This window comes from Apodemus sylvaticus, chromosome 18 (assembly GCF_947179515.1).
Source record: "Apodemus sylvaticus chromosome 18, mApoSyl1.1, whole genome shotgun sequence".
NCBI lineage: Eukaryota > Metazoa > Chordata > Mammalia > Rodentia > Muridae > Apodemus > Apodemus sylvaticus.
In genome coordinates, this window is record NC_067489.1 from 70,198,208 (window position 1) to 70,218,439 (window position 20,232).

Consider the following 20,232-nt stretch of genomic DNA (forward strand, 5'->3'; position numbering starts at 1 on the left):
CTTTCTAGGTTTACAGTCCAGACTTCCTCAGTGTCACATGCCTCCTTCCTCCCAAAACCGGGCAGAAAGGCTGAAAGGCCTAAAACCGGCAGAAAGGCCTAAAACCGGCAGAAAGGTCTAAATCCAGGCTGAAAGGCCTAAAACCAGCAGAAAGGTCTAAATCTAGGCTGAAAGGCCTAAAACCAGGCTGAAAGGCCTAAAACCGGCTGAAAGGCCTAAAACAGGGCTCAAAGACAAGCTCCCAGCCGTTATTTTCATTTTTTTTGTACGTATGTATATGTGTCTGTGTGTGTGTGTGTGCATATTATGATGTGCTGTACGTGTGGAAGGCAGAGAACAACTCTTGGGGGTTCTCTTTCACCATGTGGGTCCTGGGAATCAAACAAGTCCTCACACTAGGCAGCAATCGCCTTTACCTGCAGAGCCATCTAGTCAGCCTGCCATCAACCTTTCAGATTTGAGGGACCAAGGACTGGGGAGCAGGTACAGAGACTCTGACGAGGGGTCAAGAGCCCGATGCTTACATTAGCACTCTGTCAACCAGAGCTGAGGCGGGGAGGAGAAGAAAGAGGAAGTGGGCAGAGGGCACGGACTGGGGAGAGGGCGCGGACTGGGGAGAGGGCACGGACTGGGGAGAGGGCACGGACTGGGGAGAGGGCACGGACTGGGGAGAGGGCGCGGACTGGGGAGAGGGCGCGGACTGGGGAGAGGGCACCGACTAGGGAGAGGGCACCGACTGGGGAGAGGGCACAGATTGGGGAGAGGGCACGGACTGGGGAGAGGAGGAAGTAGGATAAAGGGCACCGGAGATGTTCCAGGAACATGAAACAGGAGGAGGGTGTGAGCGAGGAGGAGGGCAGGCGGCAGGGCTGAATCCCAGCTAGCGGGCAGCTGCTGCATCCAGTGTCTTTACCTGTAAAAATGGGGTAATCGCAGGAGGTGGGGGGACAGGTCTAGAGACAGGTCTTTGTTGACCCCTGGCTGGCTGGATCGAGCTCTTCAGCATCCCCCATCCCACCGACCCACCCACCCCTCTGACACCAAAGGCAGCTGCGGGTGGGGGTGGGGCTGCACTTGCCCAGCCTTGGCCTTCGAGTGGCGCTGGAAGCAGGCCCTGGCTGGCTTCCTCCCAAGGAGAGCTGTGGGAAGGTCGGCCAAGCAGGGCAGAAAACAAGCAAGCCCGCAGGGTGGGCAGGGGGGCGTGGGAGGGTGGCTGAGAAGGAGGGACAGGGCAGAGGCACGCAGGGGCGCTGGGAGAAGCGCCCAGGACTCTGCAAAAGGCTCATGCCCTGAAGGGACCCACCAGCTAGGCCTGAGCTCAGAAGTTCCCAGTGCAGACTTCTGCGAGAACCCGCGAGGGAGCAGCGAGGGCCCGGGTCTGCCAGCCTCAGGTCAGCTTGACAGCAAGGGTGGGTGCACCCCAGCAGGAGGCCAGGGATCGGGCGCCTCTGGATAGGCGCTTAGGATTCTGGAATGTCAACAGGGCGCGAGGGAGCTCTTGCCCCTGTGGAGCAACAAGGGGATTCTGGGGTGCGCTAGGGTCTCTTGGGGGAGCTCCTGGAGTGCAAGAAAGGCTCCTGTCGAGGAAGGATGGAGCTGATGTGCGCCTTGGGGTTCTGGCACGTGACTTGTTAAGGTTTGGGAGGTAGAATTGGGGTTTGGGGCTCCTAATCTCCAAGACTGAGGCCTCTGCAACCCCTACCCCACCCCGGGGTGTGAATTTCGACTCTCTCGGAGTCTGGAATGCTGAGAAGCCTCGGGGTTTGGATCTAGGACAAGCTAGATCAGGCAAGCTCCAGCACAGGCGGGCCCTGGGCGGGAGCTGCGCATCTGGGGCGCGGGTTGGGTTCTTGGAGACTTTCTGGGATTAGGCGGAACGGAGCCACACCCCCTGGAGCCATAGCTCCGCCTTCAGCACCTGCTTATTTTCACCGCTTGGTTGCCTTGGAGACTCGAAGGTACTCAGGGCTGGGCCCCTCTAGCTTGAGAGTCTCGTTGGGTTGCGGGCTCTCTGGCCCGCAGGTCCTCTCTATGGTCTAAGCCTCCGGAAGGGGGTCGGCCGGTGCGGAGCAGGGTTGAGGGGCTGAGAGCCTTTGGCTGCGGATTGGAAGGTTTGGGGTGGGGCTAGGCGCTGGGTGGGTCGCACGGACCCGGCCTTTCCTCGAGCAGTGCCTGACAAGGCCTGGAGGCGGCGCGGGAGGCCCTGATAGAATCTGGGTCCAGAATGCCAGATAGTCTAGGGACTGTGGGCGGGCCCGCGCCTGTGGGCGGAGCCATAGGCATCACCTGGAGAGGGGCCTGGGTCAAAGTGGGGAGGTGCGGATGGGGGCGGAATCTTGGGTCGGCTGAGGGCGGGGTCATAGGTTTCACCTGTAGGGTGGGATTGGGGGGGGGGAAGAGTGATAGAGTGTGAGCTAGGGGGTGGAGTCACAGGCCTTCATCTGAGGGAGGAACCTCGATCAGTTTGCGGGACTTTGATTTGAGGCTCGCAGTGTGGGTGGAGAAAGAGGCCTCAGTTGGGGGCGTGGCCTAATGATAGGGTTTAGAGGCTATCGTTGTAGGAACACCCAGCCTCTGAGGCCGGATAAGCATAAGGATAACATGTGAAATTTGCGACATTAGGGCCTGGCCTGGATCACTGGCTGCGAAGGCGTGTGCGGGCTACTAGGCGACCCCAGGCTTGGAGGGCTGAAACACGAGGGTGGAGCTTGGCCGTGGGGATGTCTCGCCACGTGGTCAATGCTTGGGGAAGGGGTCTGCCTTTGATGGGCGGAGGATAGAGATTGATATGTAAGTAGCCAATCCCAGGCCTTGAGGCAGGCGGGGTGGGGCGGGGCCTGATACGAAGGTACACTCTGGGGGCGGGACCATGTTTGCGGTGTTGCCTTTGGGTTTAGGCTACAGAGTAGGGAAAAAGAACCCGGCCAGGGTCTGTGACGTCTCCTGGGCGGGGTCAGGACTAAGTGGGGGGCGGGACCCGCGGTCTCAGCTGTGTGCTCCGCAGGATGCGGGCTCCCGGAGCAGGAACAGCCTCTGTAGCCTCGCTGGCGCTGTTTTGGCTTCTGGGACTTCCGTGGACCTGGAGCGCGGCGGCAGCGTTCGGTGTGTACGTGGGTGGCGGCGGCTGGCGCTTTCTGCGTATCGTCTGCAAGACGGCGAAGCGGGACCTCTTGTAAGTAGATGGAGTTGAAATTTCGGGGTCAGGAGTCAGGGATGCATGGCCATCGGGCGAGCCAGAGTCTTGCAGGGTGGTGTGAGGGTCCCCTTATAGCCTGGAGTTGGTTTTATAGTCTGGGGTTGGGCCAGAAGGTGAAATAACTGACTGGAGGGCTCTGCAGGGTTCTGCTGAACACAGAAGTCAGGAGGGAACTGAGTATATGATTGGGACTTGGTGTGCTGTTAGGATGGTCGTTGGCCACCGTTAGAGTGGGTAACTGGTGGATATTGAGAGAGCTGGGGGTTCCAGTGGCGTGGTGTAGACCGTGAGAGGCCTCTGTGGGATCAGTGAGGTGACCCACTGTCCAGATTCTTGGAACAAACAGGTTTAGGGTGAAGGAGCATCTTGGGGTGTCTACAGGGCTAGAGTGTTAGCCCCTCAGATAACACGTGAGTGTGGAACTTTGGCCATTGTTCAGGGTCTGTGGGAAGGTCTCTGTATGTATGCACACTGTATGTACAGGGTCTCTGGAGGTGAGGTTCTCTGAGGAGTCATGGTGTGCAGGGAACATGGAGGCTTCTGGGGTACCTTAGCGTTGCTGAAATTCAAAGTCTCAGGTCAACCTTTGTAGATCCATCTTGGTACCTTCACAGGTCTTCAGGTGGCGGACTGAGCATCGTTAAGTGTGAGGAAACAGGTTATGGGGGGGGGGGGGAGCAGGGCTGTTGTCACTGGCCTGCTGGCCCTGAGTGCTCTTTAGTGGTCTTCACTGGCCTTTGCTTCCTGGACACACTCTTTCTTCTTTCTTTCTTTCTTTCTTCCTTCCTTCCTTCCTTCCTTCCTTCCTTCCTTCCTTCCTTTCTTTCTTTCGTTTTCTCTGTCTCTCTTTCTCTCTCTGTTTTTCTGTTTTTCTTCTCCCAAAATATCAAAGAAAGCAAATTAATCAAAAAATATCAAAGAATAGTAAATTAGTCATGTGGTCAGAGATGACACTGTGAGGAGTGAGAGTCGCTCCCGAGGACTCCAGGGCTTTTTTTGGGAAACGGGCTGTCATGTAGCCCAGGCTGGCCTAGAACTCTTCATAGAGCCCAGGATGACCTTGCACTCCTGATCCTCTCCCTTCGTGTCCCCTGTGCTAGGGTAACAGGTGTGTCAGCACATCCGGTTGGGCAGTGCTGGGGTGTAGCACAGAGCGTTCTGCATTCTGTCCGCTGAGCCCAGGCCCGTCCCCACTTCACCTTATGAGAATTCAGCTCTTGTGGAATTCAGCTTCCATTTCTTTCTTTTTCATTTTCTGTCTTTCTCCCTCTGTCTTGTCTTTCTTGCCCAGGCTGGCCTGGAACTTGAGATCCTCCTACCTCAGCCTCTGGAGTGGTGGGATTAACAGGCCGGTGGCAGTATTAAGATGAGTGTAGTCCACTTGGTGAGATGGCTCAGCACCTAGAAGGCTTGGTGCTCCTCCAGAGGGCCTGGGTCTGGCTTACCACCACGCTCTAGTGCGAGGGCATCTGCTGCCATCTTCTGCCCACTGCAGGCTCCTGTGCCCATGTGTGCACATACACACAAGCCCTCACACACACGTTTTAATGAGCAGAATAACGCAGATCTACTAGGTGTATAACTCACCCCGTTTAACAGGAGGCCGTTGGCAGCCGTGCCAGTGTGACACGAGCCCGGCTGGTGTGCACAGCCGCCACTTTTGGGATTGTCTTTTCTCTTTGTCTTTGTTGTTTTTGTTTTGTTGTTGTTTTTAAATAGTTTTATTTCATGTGCATTGGTGTTTTTCCTGGAGGTGAGGCTGAGTGAGGGTGGCAGATCTCTTGGAACTGGAGTCATGGAGAGTTGTGAGTTGCCACGTGGGTGCTGGGAATTGAACACCAGTCCTCTGGAAGCACAGCCAGTGCTTTCAACTGCCCAGCCACCTTGGCTTTTCTTTCTTTCTTTTTCTTTCTTTCTTTCTTTCTTTCTTTCTTTCTTTCTTTCTTTCTTTCTTTCTTTTCTTTCTTTTTCTTTTCCTTCCTTCCTTCCTTCCTTTCTTTTTTCTTTCTTTCTTTCTTTCTTTCTTTCTTTCTTTCTTTCTTTCTTTCTTTCTTTCTTTCTTTTTTATGTTTTTGACCCTGGGTCTCCCTGGAGCCCAAGATGGCCTTAAGCTCTCAACCCTCTTGCCTTCCGGTGCTGGACACCCCGCCCTGCTGCACCCAGTTCACCTGCTGGACAGGAGCATCTGCCGCACCCTGCTGGGGCTCTCAGGGGCCTGCTTTGCTGCAGGCTTGAGTTCTGGGGCTGTGGATGAAAGAAGCCGGGGGCGGGAGAGGCCCTGGGAAGGGCCAGGCTGGACAGAAGTGTCTTTGTACTCGGTGTGGGGGTGGCTTGGGCACCTGCCAACCTGGGTGCCAGAACATGTAGCAGGGACAAAACACCGGATCCCTGCCTGCCGGCTCGGGCCTGCTGATGAAGGGCAAGGTGGAGGGAAGCGTGCTCACAGGCCCAGTGTTGCTGGAGCCTGGCCTCTTCACAGACCCACAGCTGTGGCCTGGTTCCCATCAGCAGCTTCCAGAAGAAGAGCTTCCTGCAGCCCTGTCTGCTCCGCCACCCCTTCCCTACATCTTCATGGGGTCGTGGGGCAGTTGGTGGAGCGCCAGGCCTAGCCCGTCGTACAGTAGGTGTTGACGGCGGCGTGCTGATAGCGCACCGGGTGGGGTAGAGACCTCAGGCGGGCCTGTGGACCTTGGGCAGCCCTCCATTTCCGATTTCGCCCCTTGAGCAGCTCTCCCCGAGCAGCCGCTGGAGCGCCACCAGCATCAGGACTGTGGCGAGCCCACGGCGGGGCCTGAGTGAGGCGTGTCCAGTCCTGACTCATCCTGCCTTTCACTTGCTGTGCGTGAGACCTCGTCTCTGATCACTCAGATCTCTGCGCTGTCCGTCAGCCTCTGTCAAGTCCCAGTTGGAAGACTGTAGACAGAGCTCAGCACTGGTGTATACTGGGTGTTTAATAAATGCTGGGGTGCTGGAGAGATGGCTCAGCGGTTAAGAGCACGGACTGCTCTTCCAGAGGTCCTGAGTTCAATTCCCAGCACCCACATGGTGGCTCACAACCACCTGTAAAAGGGATCAGATGCCCTCTTCTGGTATGCTTGGAGACAACTATAGTGTACTCACATATATAAAATAAATAAGTCTTAAAAACAAATAATTTGGAAGAAAAAAATGCTGGCGCTCATGTCTTTGTCTGGACACCCCACCTTTGTCTTTTGGTGGTGGTACTTGTTTTCCTTATTACTCTGTCTGTTGGTCTGAGCTGTGCTCTGGTTTGTGAGCACAGTACCTTCTGTTTATTGGTACTTGACATAGTTGTTGAGAACTCACTGTTGAGGGCTCAGAGCACAGACATCCGAGCAGACACAGTCTGGAGCCCGAGCTCAGGCTTTAACCCCAGGATGAGCATAAAAAAACAGTTTTTTAAAATAGTTACTTAAAATTTGTTATTTTATTTTATAAGGGTGGGTGTTTCACGTACACTTGTTGTGTACCATCTACGTTCCTCACAGACGGCTGTGAGCAAGCACGGGTGCCGGTGCACCGAGCTGCCTCCTCTGCCCCAGCCTTGCTGTGCAGCTCAGGTGGACCTGAAGCTCCCAGTCCTGAGATGGCGTGAGTGCCATCAGCCGAGCCAGCGCTTGCTCACCACCGCCAACCACGGTACCTCAGGCCCGCCTTAGTTATCCCACACTGGTCGCTGGTCGTGGAGCCTAGCTCCCGGGCAGCCGCCACCTTCCGGCAGCTCGTCTGCCCTGCAGTGACCACCACAGTACGAGTTCAGCTGCTTTCCAGCGCCTCCTCTCCGTGCAGGAGCGTGTCTGTGACAGACGCGGCCCTCAGGGACGGAAAGCAGCGCTGGCAGACAGTACTCAGCTGGAGCAGGAAGGGCTGGATTCTTGTACCCACAGGAGTAGGCGACTCTGATGTGCTGCTCTTGGTGCATGAGGTGGACGGGTAGGTCAGGAGGCCGCAAGCTGTAGTAGCCAAGTTCCGTTCCCAGGGCCTTCAAGGTGAAGGAGAGAACTCCCTCCCACAAGGCATCCTCTGGGCTTCATGCACACAATAAATGGATGAAAACATCAATGAAACTAGCCGGATGTGGTTTCACATGCCTTTAATCCCTGCGCTGGGGGAGGGTGGGGGCAGAAGCGGACGGGTGTCTATGGGTTCAAGGTCAGCCTGGTCTACAGAACTAGTTCCAGGACTGCCAGGGTTATATGAGAAACCCCATCTTCAAAACAAAACAAAACAAAATTTAAAAGTTTAAATCCTCATTTTGCAAGCATTGGGAAATAATCCTGGGTTCACAGAGGTGTTAGCGTGTCCCATCACAGGCGACCGCAGTGACAGGGTGGACCGTGCTGTGCTGAGTCAGCAGGAGAGCTGTTTTCATTCCTCACTGCGTGTGCTCCCGTGTGAGCACAGTGCACACGTGGAAGTGTGAGGGCAATCTGCACATCTTTAATCCCATCACTCGGAGGCAGAGGCAGGCTGATTTCTGTAGTTTTTGAGGCCAGCCTGGTCCATAGGAAGTTCTAGGACAGCCAGCCTCACAGTGAGACAATGTCTGAAATTTTTCCAAAACATAAAGCCTTTTAAACATCATACTAACACTTTTTGAGGTAAGATTTTTAAGGAGAGCCTGTCTCCTGTAGCCTGGTTTAGTCTCACAATTGCTGTGTATGTAGCCCAGGATACCTTACTGGTGACATTTATCAGTTCTCAGGGCCAAGTCCCTCTCCTAGTGTACGTACCACCTCAAAGTCCTCAGCATCGCCCTCAGGCCTCTCCGTCTCTGATGACCCTCAGGCAATCTTCTAAAAAGCCTTCCTGGCTTATTTGCCCCCCCCCCCTTTTTAATTCACTTTTAGTTTTTTGAGACAGGTTTCTCTGTGTAGCCCTGGCTCTCTGTAGACCAGGCTGGCCTCGAACTCAGAAATAAACCTGCCTCTGTCTCCCTAGTACTGGGGTTAAAGGTATGAGGCACCACTGTCCAAGCCCTTTTAGTTTTAAACTTATTTTTACAGGCTGGAGAGATGGCTTAGAAGTTAAGAGCACTGTCTACTCATCCAAAGGTTTGGAGTTCAATCCCCGGCAACCACATGGTGGCTCATAACTATAGTGTGGTCCGATGCCCTCTTCTGACACGCAGGTGGACATGCACATGGGCACTCAGACGTAAATCTAAAGAAGAGAGAGAATCTTTAAAAAAGATTTTTACTTAATGTTTTAGGTTTTTAAATTTATTTTTCATGTGCACACAAGTTTCGCCTGCATGTATGTGTGTACGGTGTGCATGCTTGGCGCCTGCAGAAGGCACAAGAGGGCTTTGCCACAGCTACGGGTGGTTGGGAGCCACCTCGCCTCGTGGTTGATGGGAACTAAAGACAGGTCCTCTCGGAAGAGCAGCCGGCGCTCTTACCTGCGGAGCCATCTCTCCAGCCCTGTTTTGTTGTTGTTGTTGTCATTGTTATTTTTGAGTCCTGTTGCATAGCAGGTCTGGTCTCACGCTCCTTCTCCCACTGCCTTGGCTTCTTGGGTGCTTAGATGACAGGCACTAGGTGGCCCCCATCCCCTGATTTTTCCCTCCAGAAAACAGTCCAGGCCAGGACATGAGTCATCCGCAGGTCATGGGTTTGGAAGGTCGAGGCTGCCAGGGTAGAGACGGGTAGAGACGCCAGCAGGGCAGTGCGTCCAGGGTCCTGAGCGTGGAATAGCTAAAGCGAGCGCTGGGGGAGGGCAATAGATGATGAGGGCGAGGATGGCTGCAGAGCCTGTGCAAAGGAACTGGGGCAGGTGGTGCTGGGTGTGTCTGCAGTAAGTAGGGAGCAATGGGACACAGCTGGGGTGGGGACAGCACAAGGTGTCTTTTGTCCCCTCTAAGTCTCACCCAGGCACATAGGAGGTGTTAGCTATTTGGGGAGAGACCAGAGAATCTGGGGTTCAGTTGGTAGGTGACTCCCTTGCGTGGCCTGGCTCCCATCTCTGGCAACTGCTGGAGATAGCACATACCCTAGCGCTTGTTTTGACTTGTCGCCCCTCCTGTCACCTTCAGTTGTGCCCAGTGCTTATCACTGTGTGGGGCTCTCGCAGAGGGCTGTGGCCTGTCTTCAGAGCAGTGTGCAGCTGGGCAGCCTGAGGGGGTGGGGGAGGACATGAGGGTGAGCGCAGGGAGGACTGGATGGAGGAAGAAAGGAAGCTGCTGGGGTTCTGTAGCCCGAGGCAAGGTTGTTGTGAGGTCAAGGCTAGCCTGGGCTAGCAAGGAGCTATCAAGTGGGAGGCCAAGGCGCTGGCAGGTTTAGTGTCTCCTTTTGGCTGGCCTGTGGTCACCATCTCCTGGTGTTCTCTGAAGATTGGTACGGTACTCCAAGGACAAACCCAGGGAGAGGGACAAGGATGAGTTCTGAGACCTTCCTGATAACCACGCCTGTCAACAGGCGCTCCAGACGATGAGGCGGGAGGAGGTGAGGTTCTAGGTTACAGGCCCATTGGGCAAGCCTGACTCGAACGGAAGAAGCAGGCTTGGGCTCGGGCAGAGCCCTGCCTAGAATCCTCAAGTGAGGGGCTGGGGTTCTGGCTCGGGGTGGAGTCCTGAGTAGAATTCCCCAGTGAGGGGCTGGGGTTCTGGCTCGGGGTGGAGTCCTGAGTAGAATTCCCCAGTGAGGGGCTGGGGGTGTAGTAGATGATTCCTGCTAAGCATGTTTACAACATCACAAAGCACAAAAGAGTATCTGACAATTGATACAGCGCACCAGGCCATTTAGGGACAACTACGTGGTGACTAATTCTCATGTGGTAGCCAGGCTGGCGTTGGGGATTCGTAGCTTCCAGTTTGGCTGGTTAATGCTCCCTGCCCTAGGATATCAGCCATTAAAGGACCCCTTCCTGGACCCCAGCTGTCCTGGAGCCCCCCAGGCTACAGGCAGCTCTGTACAGTGGCCCTGTCCCCGTCTCTGCAGTGGCCTCTCCGTTCTGATTCGTGTGCGGCTAGAGCTGCGACGACACCGGCGAGCAGGAGACACGATCCCACGCATCTTCCAGGCCGTGGCCCGGCGACACCCAGAGCGCCTGGCACTGGTGGACGCGAGTAGCGGTGTATGCTGGACCTTCGCACAGCTGGACACCTACTCCAACGCTGTGGCCAACCTGTTCCACCAGCTAGGCTTTGCCCCGGGCGACGTGGTGGCCGTGTTCCTAGAGGGCCGGCCGGAGTTCGTGGGACTGTGGCTGGGCCTGGCCAAGGCCGGTGTGGTGGCTGCACTTCTCAATGTCAACCTGAGGCGGGAGCCCCTGGCCTTCTGCCTGGGCACATCAGCTGCCAAGGCCCTCATTTATGGCGGGGGAGATGGCAGCGGGTGAGGCCTGGTGGATACCAGGAGGGTGGGGACCGAGGGATCTCAGGGATAGGGAGATGCTGGCCAGGGGTGTGCTTCGTGACTGTGACCCTGAGCCTCTGTCACCACAGCGGTGGCGGAGGTGAGTGAGCAGCTGGGGAAGAGCCTCCTCAAGTTCTGCTCTGGAGATCTGGGGCCTGAGAGCGTCCTGCCAGACACGCAGCTCCTGGACCCCATGCTTGCCGAGGCGCCCACCACACCCCTGGCACAAGCCCCAGGCGAGGGCATGGATGGTAAGTGAAGGCCGCCCTGACATCTGTCCCCTCTGTCCTCGGTTCTGCTGGTGCCTGACACCTGCTTCTTCTGCAGATCGGCTATTTTACATCTATACTTCTGGGACCACGGGGCTTCCTAAGGCAGCCATTGTGGTGCACAGCAGGTAAGCGGGGTTGGCCTGCCTATGCTGGGACCTGTCCCCCATGTTCTTTTCCTCCTCCTTTCCTTCTGACTGAGCCCCGCCTAGCTCCTGCTCTGCCTCCTGCCCTTCCCCGCCGCGGGGCCTTGGCCAGCATCCTGGAGGGCTTTATATCCTAAATCCCTTGACCATTCCGCTTCCGCTCTACTGAGTCTACGGTAACTTCGTCCTCCAGCCAGCCACGGCCTTTTAAGCCTTGGAACCTTTCCGTGTGCTGCGCTCTCAGGCAGCCTTCCCAGAGGAGGGCACGCGTCCTCTCCGCTAGTGACCTGCCTCTCCCCGCAGGTACTACCGCATTGCAGCCTTCGGCCACCATTCTTACAGCATGCAGGACTCCGATGTGCTCTACGACTGCCTACCGCTCTACCACTCTGCAGGTGTGTGGGCACCCAGGGAGTGGCCGGAATCCCTCAGCAGCCCTCACAGCTGCCCTCTCTCTAGGGAACATCATGGGCGTGGGACAGTGTGTCATCTACGGGTTGACGGTGGTACTGCGCAAGAAATTCTCCGCCAGCCGCTTCTGGGATGACTGTGTCAAGTACAATTGCACGGTAGGCTCCGCCGCTTCGCAGGCCCCTCCCACCACCCCAGGGTACAGCAGTCCCTGCTCTTAGGCAGGATCAGGACACGCCCCCTTCTCTGGCCACGCCCTCACGGGGGTGTCTTTCTGGCTGACCCTAACCAAGCTCAGCACCTGTCTTCAGGGCTTGCCCTTCTTTGACCACGCCTCTCCAGTTCTGACTCCACCTTATGTCACTCTCCGGTTCCACCTTAAGCTTGCTTCCACGGCAAGCCCCACCCCCGTGGCTCAGCCACCTGCCTCACCTGACCTGGGTCACTCCTCTTTAGCCAATTCTACCATCTTGTATAGGCCCCGTCCCTTAAGGCCCCCTCCACTCAGCCAACCAAGGTGTGTTTTACTAAGACAGATGTGGCCCTGCTGTACCAGGCTAATCCCTTGTTCCTTCTGGCCAAGTCCCATCCACTGTGCATAGTTGCCACTCCTTACAAGGCCACACTAACTCTAGGCAGACTGGTCCCACCCGCACAGGTCCCAGTCCCTGTCCCGGCTGCTACAGAGCAGGCCGTGCTCTAACTAGGGGCCATCTAGTTAGGCCTTGCTCACTCGGCCTGCCTGCCCACCTTGATCATGGGGTCTCTGTTCCGGTGAGGAAGGGGGACCAGCCATGTCCCTGCAATGCTACAGGCTTTCTGTGTAAATTCTTTGGAGTCTCCTACAGCAGTACCCAAGATTGTACCTGTTTTATAGTCAGGGAAACTGAGGCAGCTGAGATGGAGGCTTGGTACCCTGACTCCCTCCAGGGGCTGCCTGCACAGTGCTGGGGTCCTTCTGATGGGGCTGGAGGCCATGGGGGGGGGGGGAAGGGTCAGCTGTGGGAAGGGAGAGGCCTGGGTGAGCGGTTAGGCACAGGCAGGCCGTGGTTAGGCACAGGCAGGCCGTGGTTAGGCACAGGCAGGCCGTGGTTAGGCACAGGCAGGCCGTGGTTCGGCACAGGCAGGCCGTGGTTAGGCACAGGCAGGCCATGGTTAGGCACAGGCAGGCCGTGGTTAGGCACAGGCAGGCCGTGTGGCTCGCCAAGGAGCACAGTCAGCCCTGAGCAAGCGCCTCCCTGAGCAAGCGCCTCCCTGAGCAAGCGCCTCCCTGGTCCTGGCAGAAGCCAGCTCCTGCTCTTTCCCAGCTGAGGTGCTGGGTCAGAGGAGAGAACTGGGTGTGTCCAGGATCTAGGGGCATCAACGGTTGACAGACAGGGCCCAGTGTGTGGCAGGGCTTATCCAGGTCGCATAGCCCTGCATGGCAGTGCTGGCGGCCCCTGGCCTCTGCCAGCACTGCAGGATTCTACATCTGTCATGGGAAAAGTGCCAGTCTGACTTTGAAACACTACAGTCACTTGAGAGCAAGCCGGAGGAGCTGTGTGGAAGCAGCTTAGCACAGAGCCTAACCCAGCGTGGCCGAGGCCCCGGCAGCCCTGGCACACGGCAGCCCTGGCACACGGCAGCCCCGGCACACAGCAGCCCCGGCACACAGCAGTCTGGTGGCTCATGTTAAAACTCCGGTGGGGCCTGGCTTCACCCTGGACGCTGCACGCTGTACAGACCTGTCTAGTTCCAGAACGTTCCATGCCTACCCGCAGTCCCTGCTTCTCACATCCCCAGCCCCTGCTGCACTTCGTGTTGCCAGTGTACACGCACTGGGTCTCTTGGCTCAGGGAAGGCATGCTGGCTTTTTAAAGAAATCCTCTATCTGGAACCCAGGATGTGGACAGCGAGGCCAGCCTGTGCTACAGGACCCGCTGAGCCCAGGATGGCCACTTTCCTGCTCTTCATTTTGTGCACGTGGGGCTGCTGTGATGTCAAGTGTCTACCCTTTCCACATTACTTTTGTTTGTTCATCTCTCTCTCCCTCTAAATGCACACACACACACACACACACACACACACACACACCTGCATCTGCCTCCCGCGCACCACAGTGGCACACCATGCTGGACCTGCACTGTGCAGCTGCCTGTGGTGGGGCCCCCGGGTCACAGGCCTGTGGCATCCAGGTCCTTTTGTTTAGACTTCACTGCTGTGTGGGAACTGTACACCACCTTCAGTGCCTTCAAAGCCCTTTCTGTCAATTTGTGTGGTAATGAAAATCCTGTGGGGCAGAGAGGTGCTAGGGTGAGGGCTCCCTGGGTAAGGGGCATGGGGTGTGGAGTGAAGTAGGGAGGTGGGGTGGGGGCAGAGCTCTGAAGCCTTTGTTCAACAAGGCACCAGAGCACAGAGGCGGCTCGAAAGTCCTTTCTGGGCTGTGGCTGTGGGCATGGCACATTGGGCTTTGGTCCCTGAGATAGGGCCTTGGTCGTCAGGATAGCCTGGACCCCACGATCCTCCTGCCTCCGTCTCTTGAGTCCTGAATGATAGACATGTGACACTGAATTGGGAGATAAAGCTAGAGAGTTAGGCAAGGTTTTAGTCAGTTCAGAGACCTTTAGTCTACACTTTCCAAAAGATGGGGCTTTTCTGTCCCAGACATGGGGACGCTTCATGGTAAAAGCCTCAGGCACAGTGAGGACTCACCCGCTCTATCCCTCCCTCCTCCCTCTCCTCTCCCTCCCTCCTCCTCTTTGAAGACAGACTCATGTACTGGCTGGCCTGGAACGTGCTATGTAGCCAGGGCTATGCCCCGATGTGGTCCTAGTATCAAGTCCTCAGCCTTCCATTTATTTGGCCAGCTTTTCTCCTTAGTCCTTCCGGTTAATGGTGGGGAAGGAGGTGTTAGTGTGGAGGCTCACTCTGTGCAGCAGGAGGTTGGGAGGCTGAGGCCAGGAGAGCGCTAGCTAGGAGACTCACCCACCACGACCTACACACCTGTCGTCCAAGTATTTGGAAGACTGAGGGAGGAGGGCACGAAATTCCTGGACAGCCTAGGCTACATAAGGACCACCCTGTCTCAGAAACCATGGAAGGGGCGTGGTGAATGCGTGCAAAGCGGATAGCCTTGGCTCTGTCCCTAGCACCTTAAAATTCTCCTTGGGGCAGCACTGCTCTTGTGCCCACCCCATGACACGGGTGGCGGCCGGGCTCTTCCCTCACTGGTCAGGTCCCACCCATCCCCGAGCAAGCCTTGCCTGAGCCCCGCCCGCCACCCGCAGGTGGTGCAGTACATCGGTGAAATCTGCCGCTACCTGCTGCGGCAGCCGGTGCGCGACGTGGAGCGGTGTCACCGCGTGCGGCTGGCGGTGGGGAACGGACTGCGGCCGGCCATTTGGGAGGAGTTCGCGCAGCGCTTCGGCGTGCCGCAGATTGGCGAGTTCTACGGCGCCACCGAGTGCAACTGCAGCATCGCCAACATGGACGGCAAGGTGCGCGGCTGTGGGGTGCCAGCCCGGCGGTGACCTAGGGCAGGAGTGCCTTCAGGCCGCCAATGTCTCCTCACCACTGTATTCTCCCTAGGTGGGCGCCTGCGGCTTCAACAGCCGAATCCTCACGCATGTGTACCCTATCCGGCTGGTGAAGGTCAACGAGGACACGATGGAGCCACTGCGGGACTCCCAGGGCCTGTGCATCCCGTGCCAGCCCGGTGAGCGCGGCCCTTGCCTGGTGCCTCGGGAAGCTGGGGTCCCCCACGGCTCCCACACCCACTCAGCCTGAGTGTCACCTCCTCCAGGGGAACCCGGCCTTCTCGTGGGCCAGATCAACCAGCAGGACCCTCTGAGGCGTTTCGATGGTTATGTTAGCGACAGCGCCACCAACAAAAAGATTGCCCACAGCGTGTTCCGAAAGGGTGACAGCGCCTACCTCTCAGGTGCGGAGCCTCGTGGTGGCCGGGCTGGCTGTGAGAATGCGCAGCCCGGTCCCATCGGCCCCTCTCTCCTGCAGGTGACGTGCTAGTGATGGACGAGTTGGGCTACATGTATTTCCGTGACCGCAGCGGGGACACCTTCCGTTGGCGCGGGGAGAACGTGTCCACCACGGAGGTGGAAGCTGTGCTCAGCCGCCTGCTGGGCCAGACGGACGTGGCTGTGTATGGGGTGGCTGTGCCAGGCAAGCTGGGGACACAGGGTGGTTGTGGGGTGCAGGAGCCCCACGGAGCCCATCCAGAAGGGACCTGCAGGTACAGTACCCGTGGGCCATGCACAAGGCGGAGAACTACGCTGCTGCTGACTGGGTGGAGCACTGGGTTAGGAATCCATCCACATACCTAATATTGAGCCTCAGTTTTGGGGAACCTTTCTCAGGATCAGAATGCTGGAAACGGGACCCTTTATAAAATGGATACTGCCAGGACTGATGTTATTCCAGTTGGGAGGTCAGGTAATGAGCAGGGCTGAGTTCCGGTGGGCAGGGTGTCCTCAGCTGAGCCCTCTTCTGCAGGCGTGGAGGGGAAAGCCGGCATGGCGGCCATCGCAGATCCGCACAGCCAGCTGGACCCTAACTCAGTGTACCAGGAACTGCAGAAGGTGCTGGCATCCTATGCCCGGCCCATCTTCCTGCGTCTTCTGCCCCAGGTGGATACCACAGGTACAGTCCCTGTCCAGAGCCGTTTATTTCTTTACCCTAATTCAGGTTCCCACTCCCCTGTGTAAGTGTGGCCGACGGCCACCTGCCCTGGAACTCGAGATCTGCTTGCTTCCAAGGCTGGGGTACAAGTGTGTGCCGTCCCGGCAGGGACTGCAGCCAGACCGTTTCCAAGAAAACAAGAACAATAACACCTGATTTTAACAAAAACCCAAGATTGCTCTTTTGGACTTTGGGGCACAGCTTCAGATAGAGTGAGTGGCTGCGCTCAGAGAGAACAGCATGAAGAAGCTGAGAGAACGGTGTCTGTCAGCCTGGGTGTGCGCATCAAACTCCGGTTGCTAGCACAGCGGGGCCACCGGCCAGGCTTGCCTCTGGCCTGAGAGCTGGTCTTCTTCCCGTCTTGGGAACTGAGGGGTGCTCACGGGGAGGTGCCTGTCCCCTGCTGAGAGGACAGGGTACACTGTACCTCTGTCCTCCCCACCTCCAGGCACCTTCAAGATCCAGAAGAGCCGGCTGCAGCGCGAAGGCTTCGACCCGCGCCAGACCTCAGACCGGCTCTTCTTTCTAGACCTGAAGCAGGGGCGCTACCTACCCCTGGATGAGAGCGTCCATGCCCGCATCTGCGCAGGCGACTTCTCACTCTGAGCCTGGCAAGGGTGACGGGCCTGGACTCCTGAGACCCAGAAGCCTGATACCCTCTTCAGGTGCTTCTCCTGCCGGGCCACGTGGACAGCAGCCCCTGTGGGAGTAGGAAACCGGAACCTGAGTGGCTGGGGTCCCTCTCCTACTTCCGTCTATGCATCCATTGGCCTCCGCCTTCATCTTTTTCTCCGTCTCTTTTCTCCCTACCCACAAAACATGTTGGCTGCTGTGTCCTGCAGTTGGACCAGTGTGTAGAGGTCCAGGCTGCAGGCTATGACCCACACTGGCGCCCACCTCCCTTTCCCATTGTGCCTTAGGTTCATCCACGGTTCCCTTGGAGCACGTGGGGCCCACATAGCTGCTGTCCCCGTTGAGGGTTGATAGCAGGCACACCCTCGTGTCATCTGGAAGACACATGCAGTCTCCCACTGACCCCCAATCAACTGAAAACATTGTTTTGTATTATTGTTTCGTTTTGAGATAGGGTCTCGCTGTGCAGGCCACGCTGGCCTCAGACTCACCACCCCACTGCCTCTGGGCACCATTCTGCAGTCTCAGACCGAGGACACTTGTCACTAGTGTCCCTAGGGGCCTTCTGAGTCTCCACTTTCCCTCATAAAAGCTTCCTGAACTGACTGATCACTTGGATGTGGCTAGCGTTGGCTCTGCCCACGTGTCACTCTGAAAGCCCTCACCCTGGCACAACTTACTGTGGTGTGCTCTTGGGCACCCCCTGGTGGCAGCCCTGGACAAGCCTCCCCGTTGCACTAGTGCAGATAGCCTAGACCCTGCTGCCTATGACATTAGAGTTCTGCTCTTCTGGCTCCCGTGGTCCCCACTGAGATCCTTGGTGACGCACCTCAGTCACCAAGCAGGGCCTCGGTCTGCCTTCATCTGCAAGGGCAGGAAGGGCGTGGACAGCGCAGCCACGGCTGCCGGCAATCAACCATGCACGAGTGTTATTTCCTTGTTGGTTTAAAAAAATAAACGTGCTGCGCTTTGACAGCTGCCGGAGCACAGCGTTTCTGTAGGTGGCACGTGAGCAGACTGCAGTGGGCACCACGGTTTGTGCCAGTCAGGGTCACTGTTGCTGTGATGAGACACCACGACCAAAGCAGCTTGGGGAGGAAAGGGTTTATTTGGTTTACATACTGTGAATCAGAAGCTGATCCGAGGCCATGGAGGGGAGGGTGCTGCTTACTGGCCTGCTCAGCCTTTTAAATGTTTTATAGATTATTATTTTATGTATATGGGTACACCATTGCTCTCTTCAGACACACCAGAAGAGGGCATCAGATTCCATTACAGATGGTTGTGAGGCACCAAGTGGTTGCTGGGAATTGAACTTGGGACTTCTGGATGAGCAGTCTGTGCTCTTAACTTCTGAGTCATCTCTCCAGCCTAGCCTTTAAAATTGTTTTTTCAAGACAGGGTTTCTCTGGATAGACTTGGAAATTCCGGAATTCACTTTGTATACAGGCTGGTCTCAAACTCTGACATCTGCCTGCCCCTGTCCCCGCCCCCGGCCCCAGTACAAAGATGGCCGGCCACAACTGTCCTGAGTTCTGCCTGCTCTTTAGCTCAGGGATGGCCCCACCCACAATGGACTGGGCCTCCTCCATCAATTACCAATCAAGAAAGACTGCCTCCCCCCCCCCCCAGCTGATCTCTGGAGACACTTTCTCAACTGAGGGGTCCTCTGGCTGAGTGTCTGTGGTTCACATCAAGTTGATATCAGTACTAGCCAGCACAAACTTGTCTCAAGAAAATTAGAAAGGGATGGGAAGGTTAGCATGGACCTGTTTTGTTTTTAAAGATTTATTTATTTATATATTATGTATACAATGTCATGCCTGCATATATGCCTGAAGGCCAGAAGGGGGCACCAGGTCCCTTTACAGATGGTTGTGAACCACCATGTGGTTGCTGGGAATTGAACAATGCTCTTAACTGCTGAGCCATCTCTCCAGCCCCTGGCACGCCCCTTTAATCCCAGCACTGGTGAGGCAGAACTCAAGACAAGCCTGGTCTACAAAATGAGCTCCAGGACAACCAGGGCTACACAGAGAACCCTTGAAAGACAAAACATACAAATAAAACAAGCAAAGAAGTCAGAAAAGCAAGCAGGCTGGAGAGTTAAGAGCCCTGGTGCTTGCCTGGTGCTCTTCTAGTCGCCGCTCTGCATCTGGGTGCGACTCGGAACCGTCTGGGAACTCGCCTCCTCCACTTTGCTGGGATCTGACATGCACATAGTCTGCATACATATATGCAAGCACAACACAAACTAAAATCTAAATAAGAAATCTTTTTTCTCAGAGTTATCTGTGGTTGGCTCGAGACACCTCAAGAGTCATCTTGACTGACGGCTGGGACCCGAGGCTGGGACTCTATAGAGGTCTGAGTAGCTCAGCTCTGGGGTTTCCCACCCCTGAACACTGCAATGCCACTGACTTTCCACTGTATGTGTATATGTCACAGTGTCAGTGAGGTTCAGAGGGCAGTGTCAGTTCTCTACTTCCACAGTGTGGTCCTGGGGATGGAGCTCAGGCAGCCGGGCGTGGCAGGAAACACCTTTACTGGCAGAGGTTTCTCGAAGGCCCCATTTCTACCTTAACACCATTAGCAAGGCTACGTGTGTTAAAGGTGCATGAATCTGGGGAAAGCCATTCTGATAGCAACAGGACTCGCCTCCTGTACAGACCAAGGGCGCTTCAGGCAGGGGCACCAAGTAGGCATTCAACTTAGGGTTGGGGTCCAGTCTGGGCTTAGCATGCTTGGAGGCCCTGGATTCAGTCCTGGCACACTGCTTGGATTTTGGAGCTCTTCCGAATTCAGGAGGGTCACACATTTTCAGTCTTTTGGGTGCAATGGCTCAGTGGTTAAGAGCGATGGTCTGCTACCTACCTGGCCTCTGCACACACTTGGTACCAAGATACACATGCGGGGAGAAAAATGGAGAGGAACCAGAGGGAGTTTATTTGGGTCTTCGTGGTGAAAGCAGCTGTCACCTTCTGACTAATTTACTTGGGTCAAGGCTCTTAACAGTCCTAAAGGTTCTGTACTTTTCCAAAATAGCACGGGCGTCTGGGAACACATGAATGGGGGCAGAGTCACACCCAAATGCAGATGTTCAACTGTCGTGTGGTGGTTGTCCTGGGGAGTTCTCTTTCTGCCACGGACAGCTGTGAACGGAAGGCCTTACATCTGCTTGAGTAACACAGAAAAGGGGCGACCGGCCAGGATAGACGACTGTGGGGAGAGCCGTGCAGGCATGGGGACGTCACGGGTGTGTGTGACAGGGCCCTACTGTTTAGCCCAACCTGGCCTCTAACTCCTGGCTAGCCTCCTGCCCTTGCTACCTGAGTGCTAGCTTGAGTGTAACTCAGCACGCCCGGCTTATTGACCTTATCCCGCTGCAGCTGCAGCACTCTGAGCATCCGACCGCACCCTGAACACCGGCTCAAGAGTGCAGCTACACTCGGTCACACCAGCACTCCAATCCAGGGAGGACAATCAGGAGCGTGAGGCCAGCCCGAGCTACTTGACTCCAGCTTAAA

At 56.3% G+C, this 20,232-nt stretch overlaps 1 protein-coding gene across 1 annotated transcript; it reads left to right on the forward strand.

Moving 5' to 3' along the window:
- The first annotated feature begins 1,459 nt into the window (after positions 1-1,459).
- Slc27a1 (solute carrier family 27 member 1) lies at positions 1,460-17,680 on the forward strand. The gene is given in 14 exon segments (XM_052162720.1): positions 1,460-1,958; positions 3,005-3,172; positions 10,156-10,534; positions 10,536-10,551; positions 10,662-10,823; positions 10,900-10,969; positions 11,291-11,382; positions 11,447-11,556; positions 14,665-14,874; positions 14,966-15,092; positions 15,180-15,317; positions 15,392-15,556; positions 15,887-16,033; positions 16,521-17,680. Coding segments are annotated over 13 exon segments (1,941 nt in total). The 5' UTR covers positions 1,460-1,958; position 3,005; the 3' UTR covers positions 16,679-17,680.
- Positions 17,681-20,232: the final 2,552 nt, after the last annotated feature.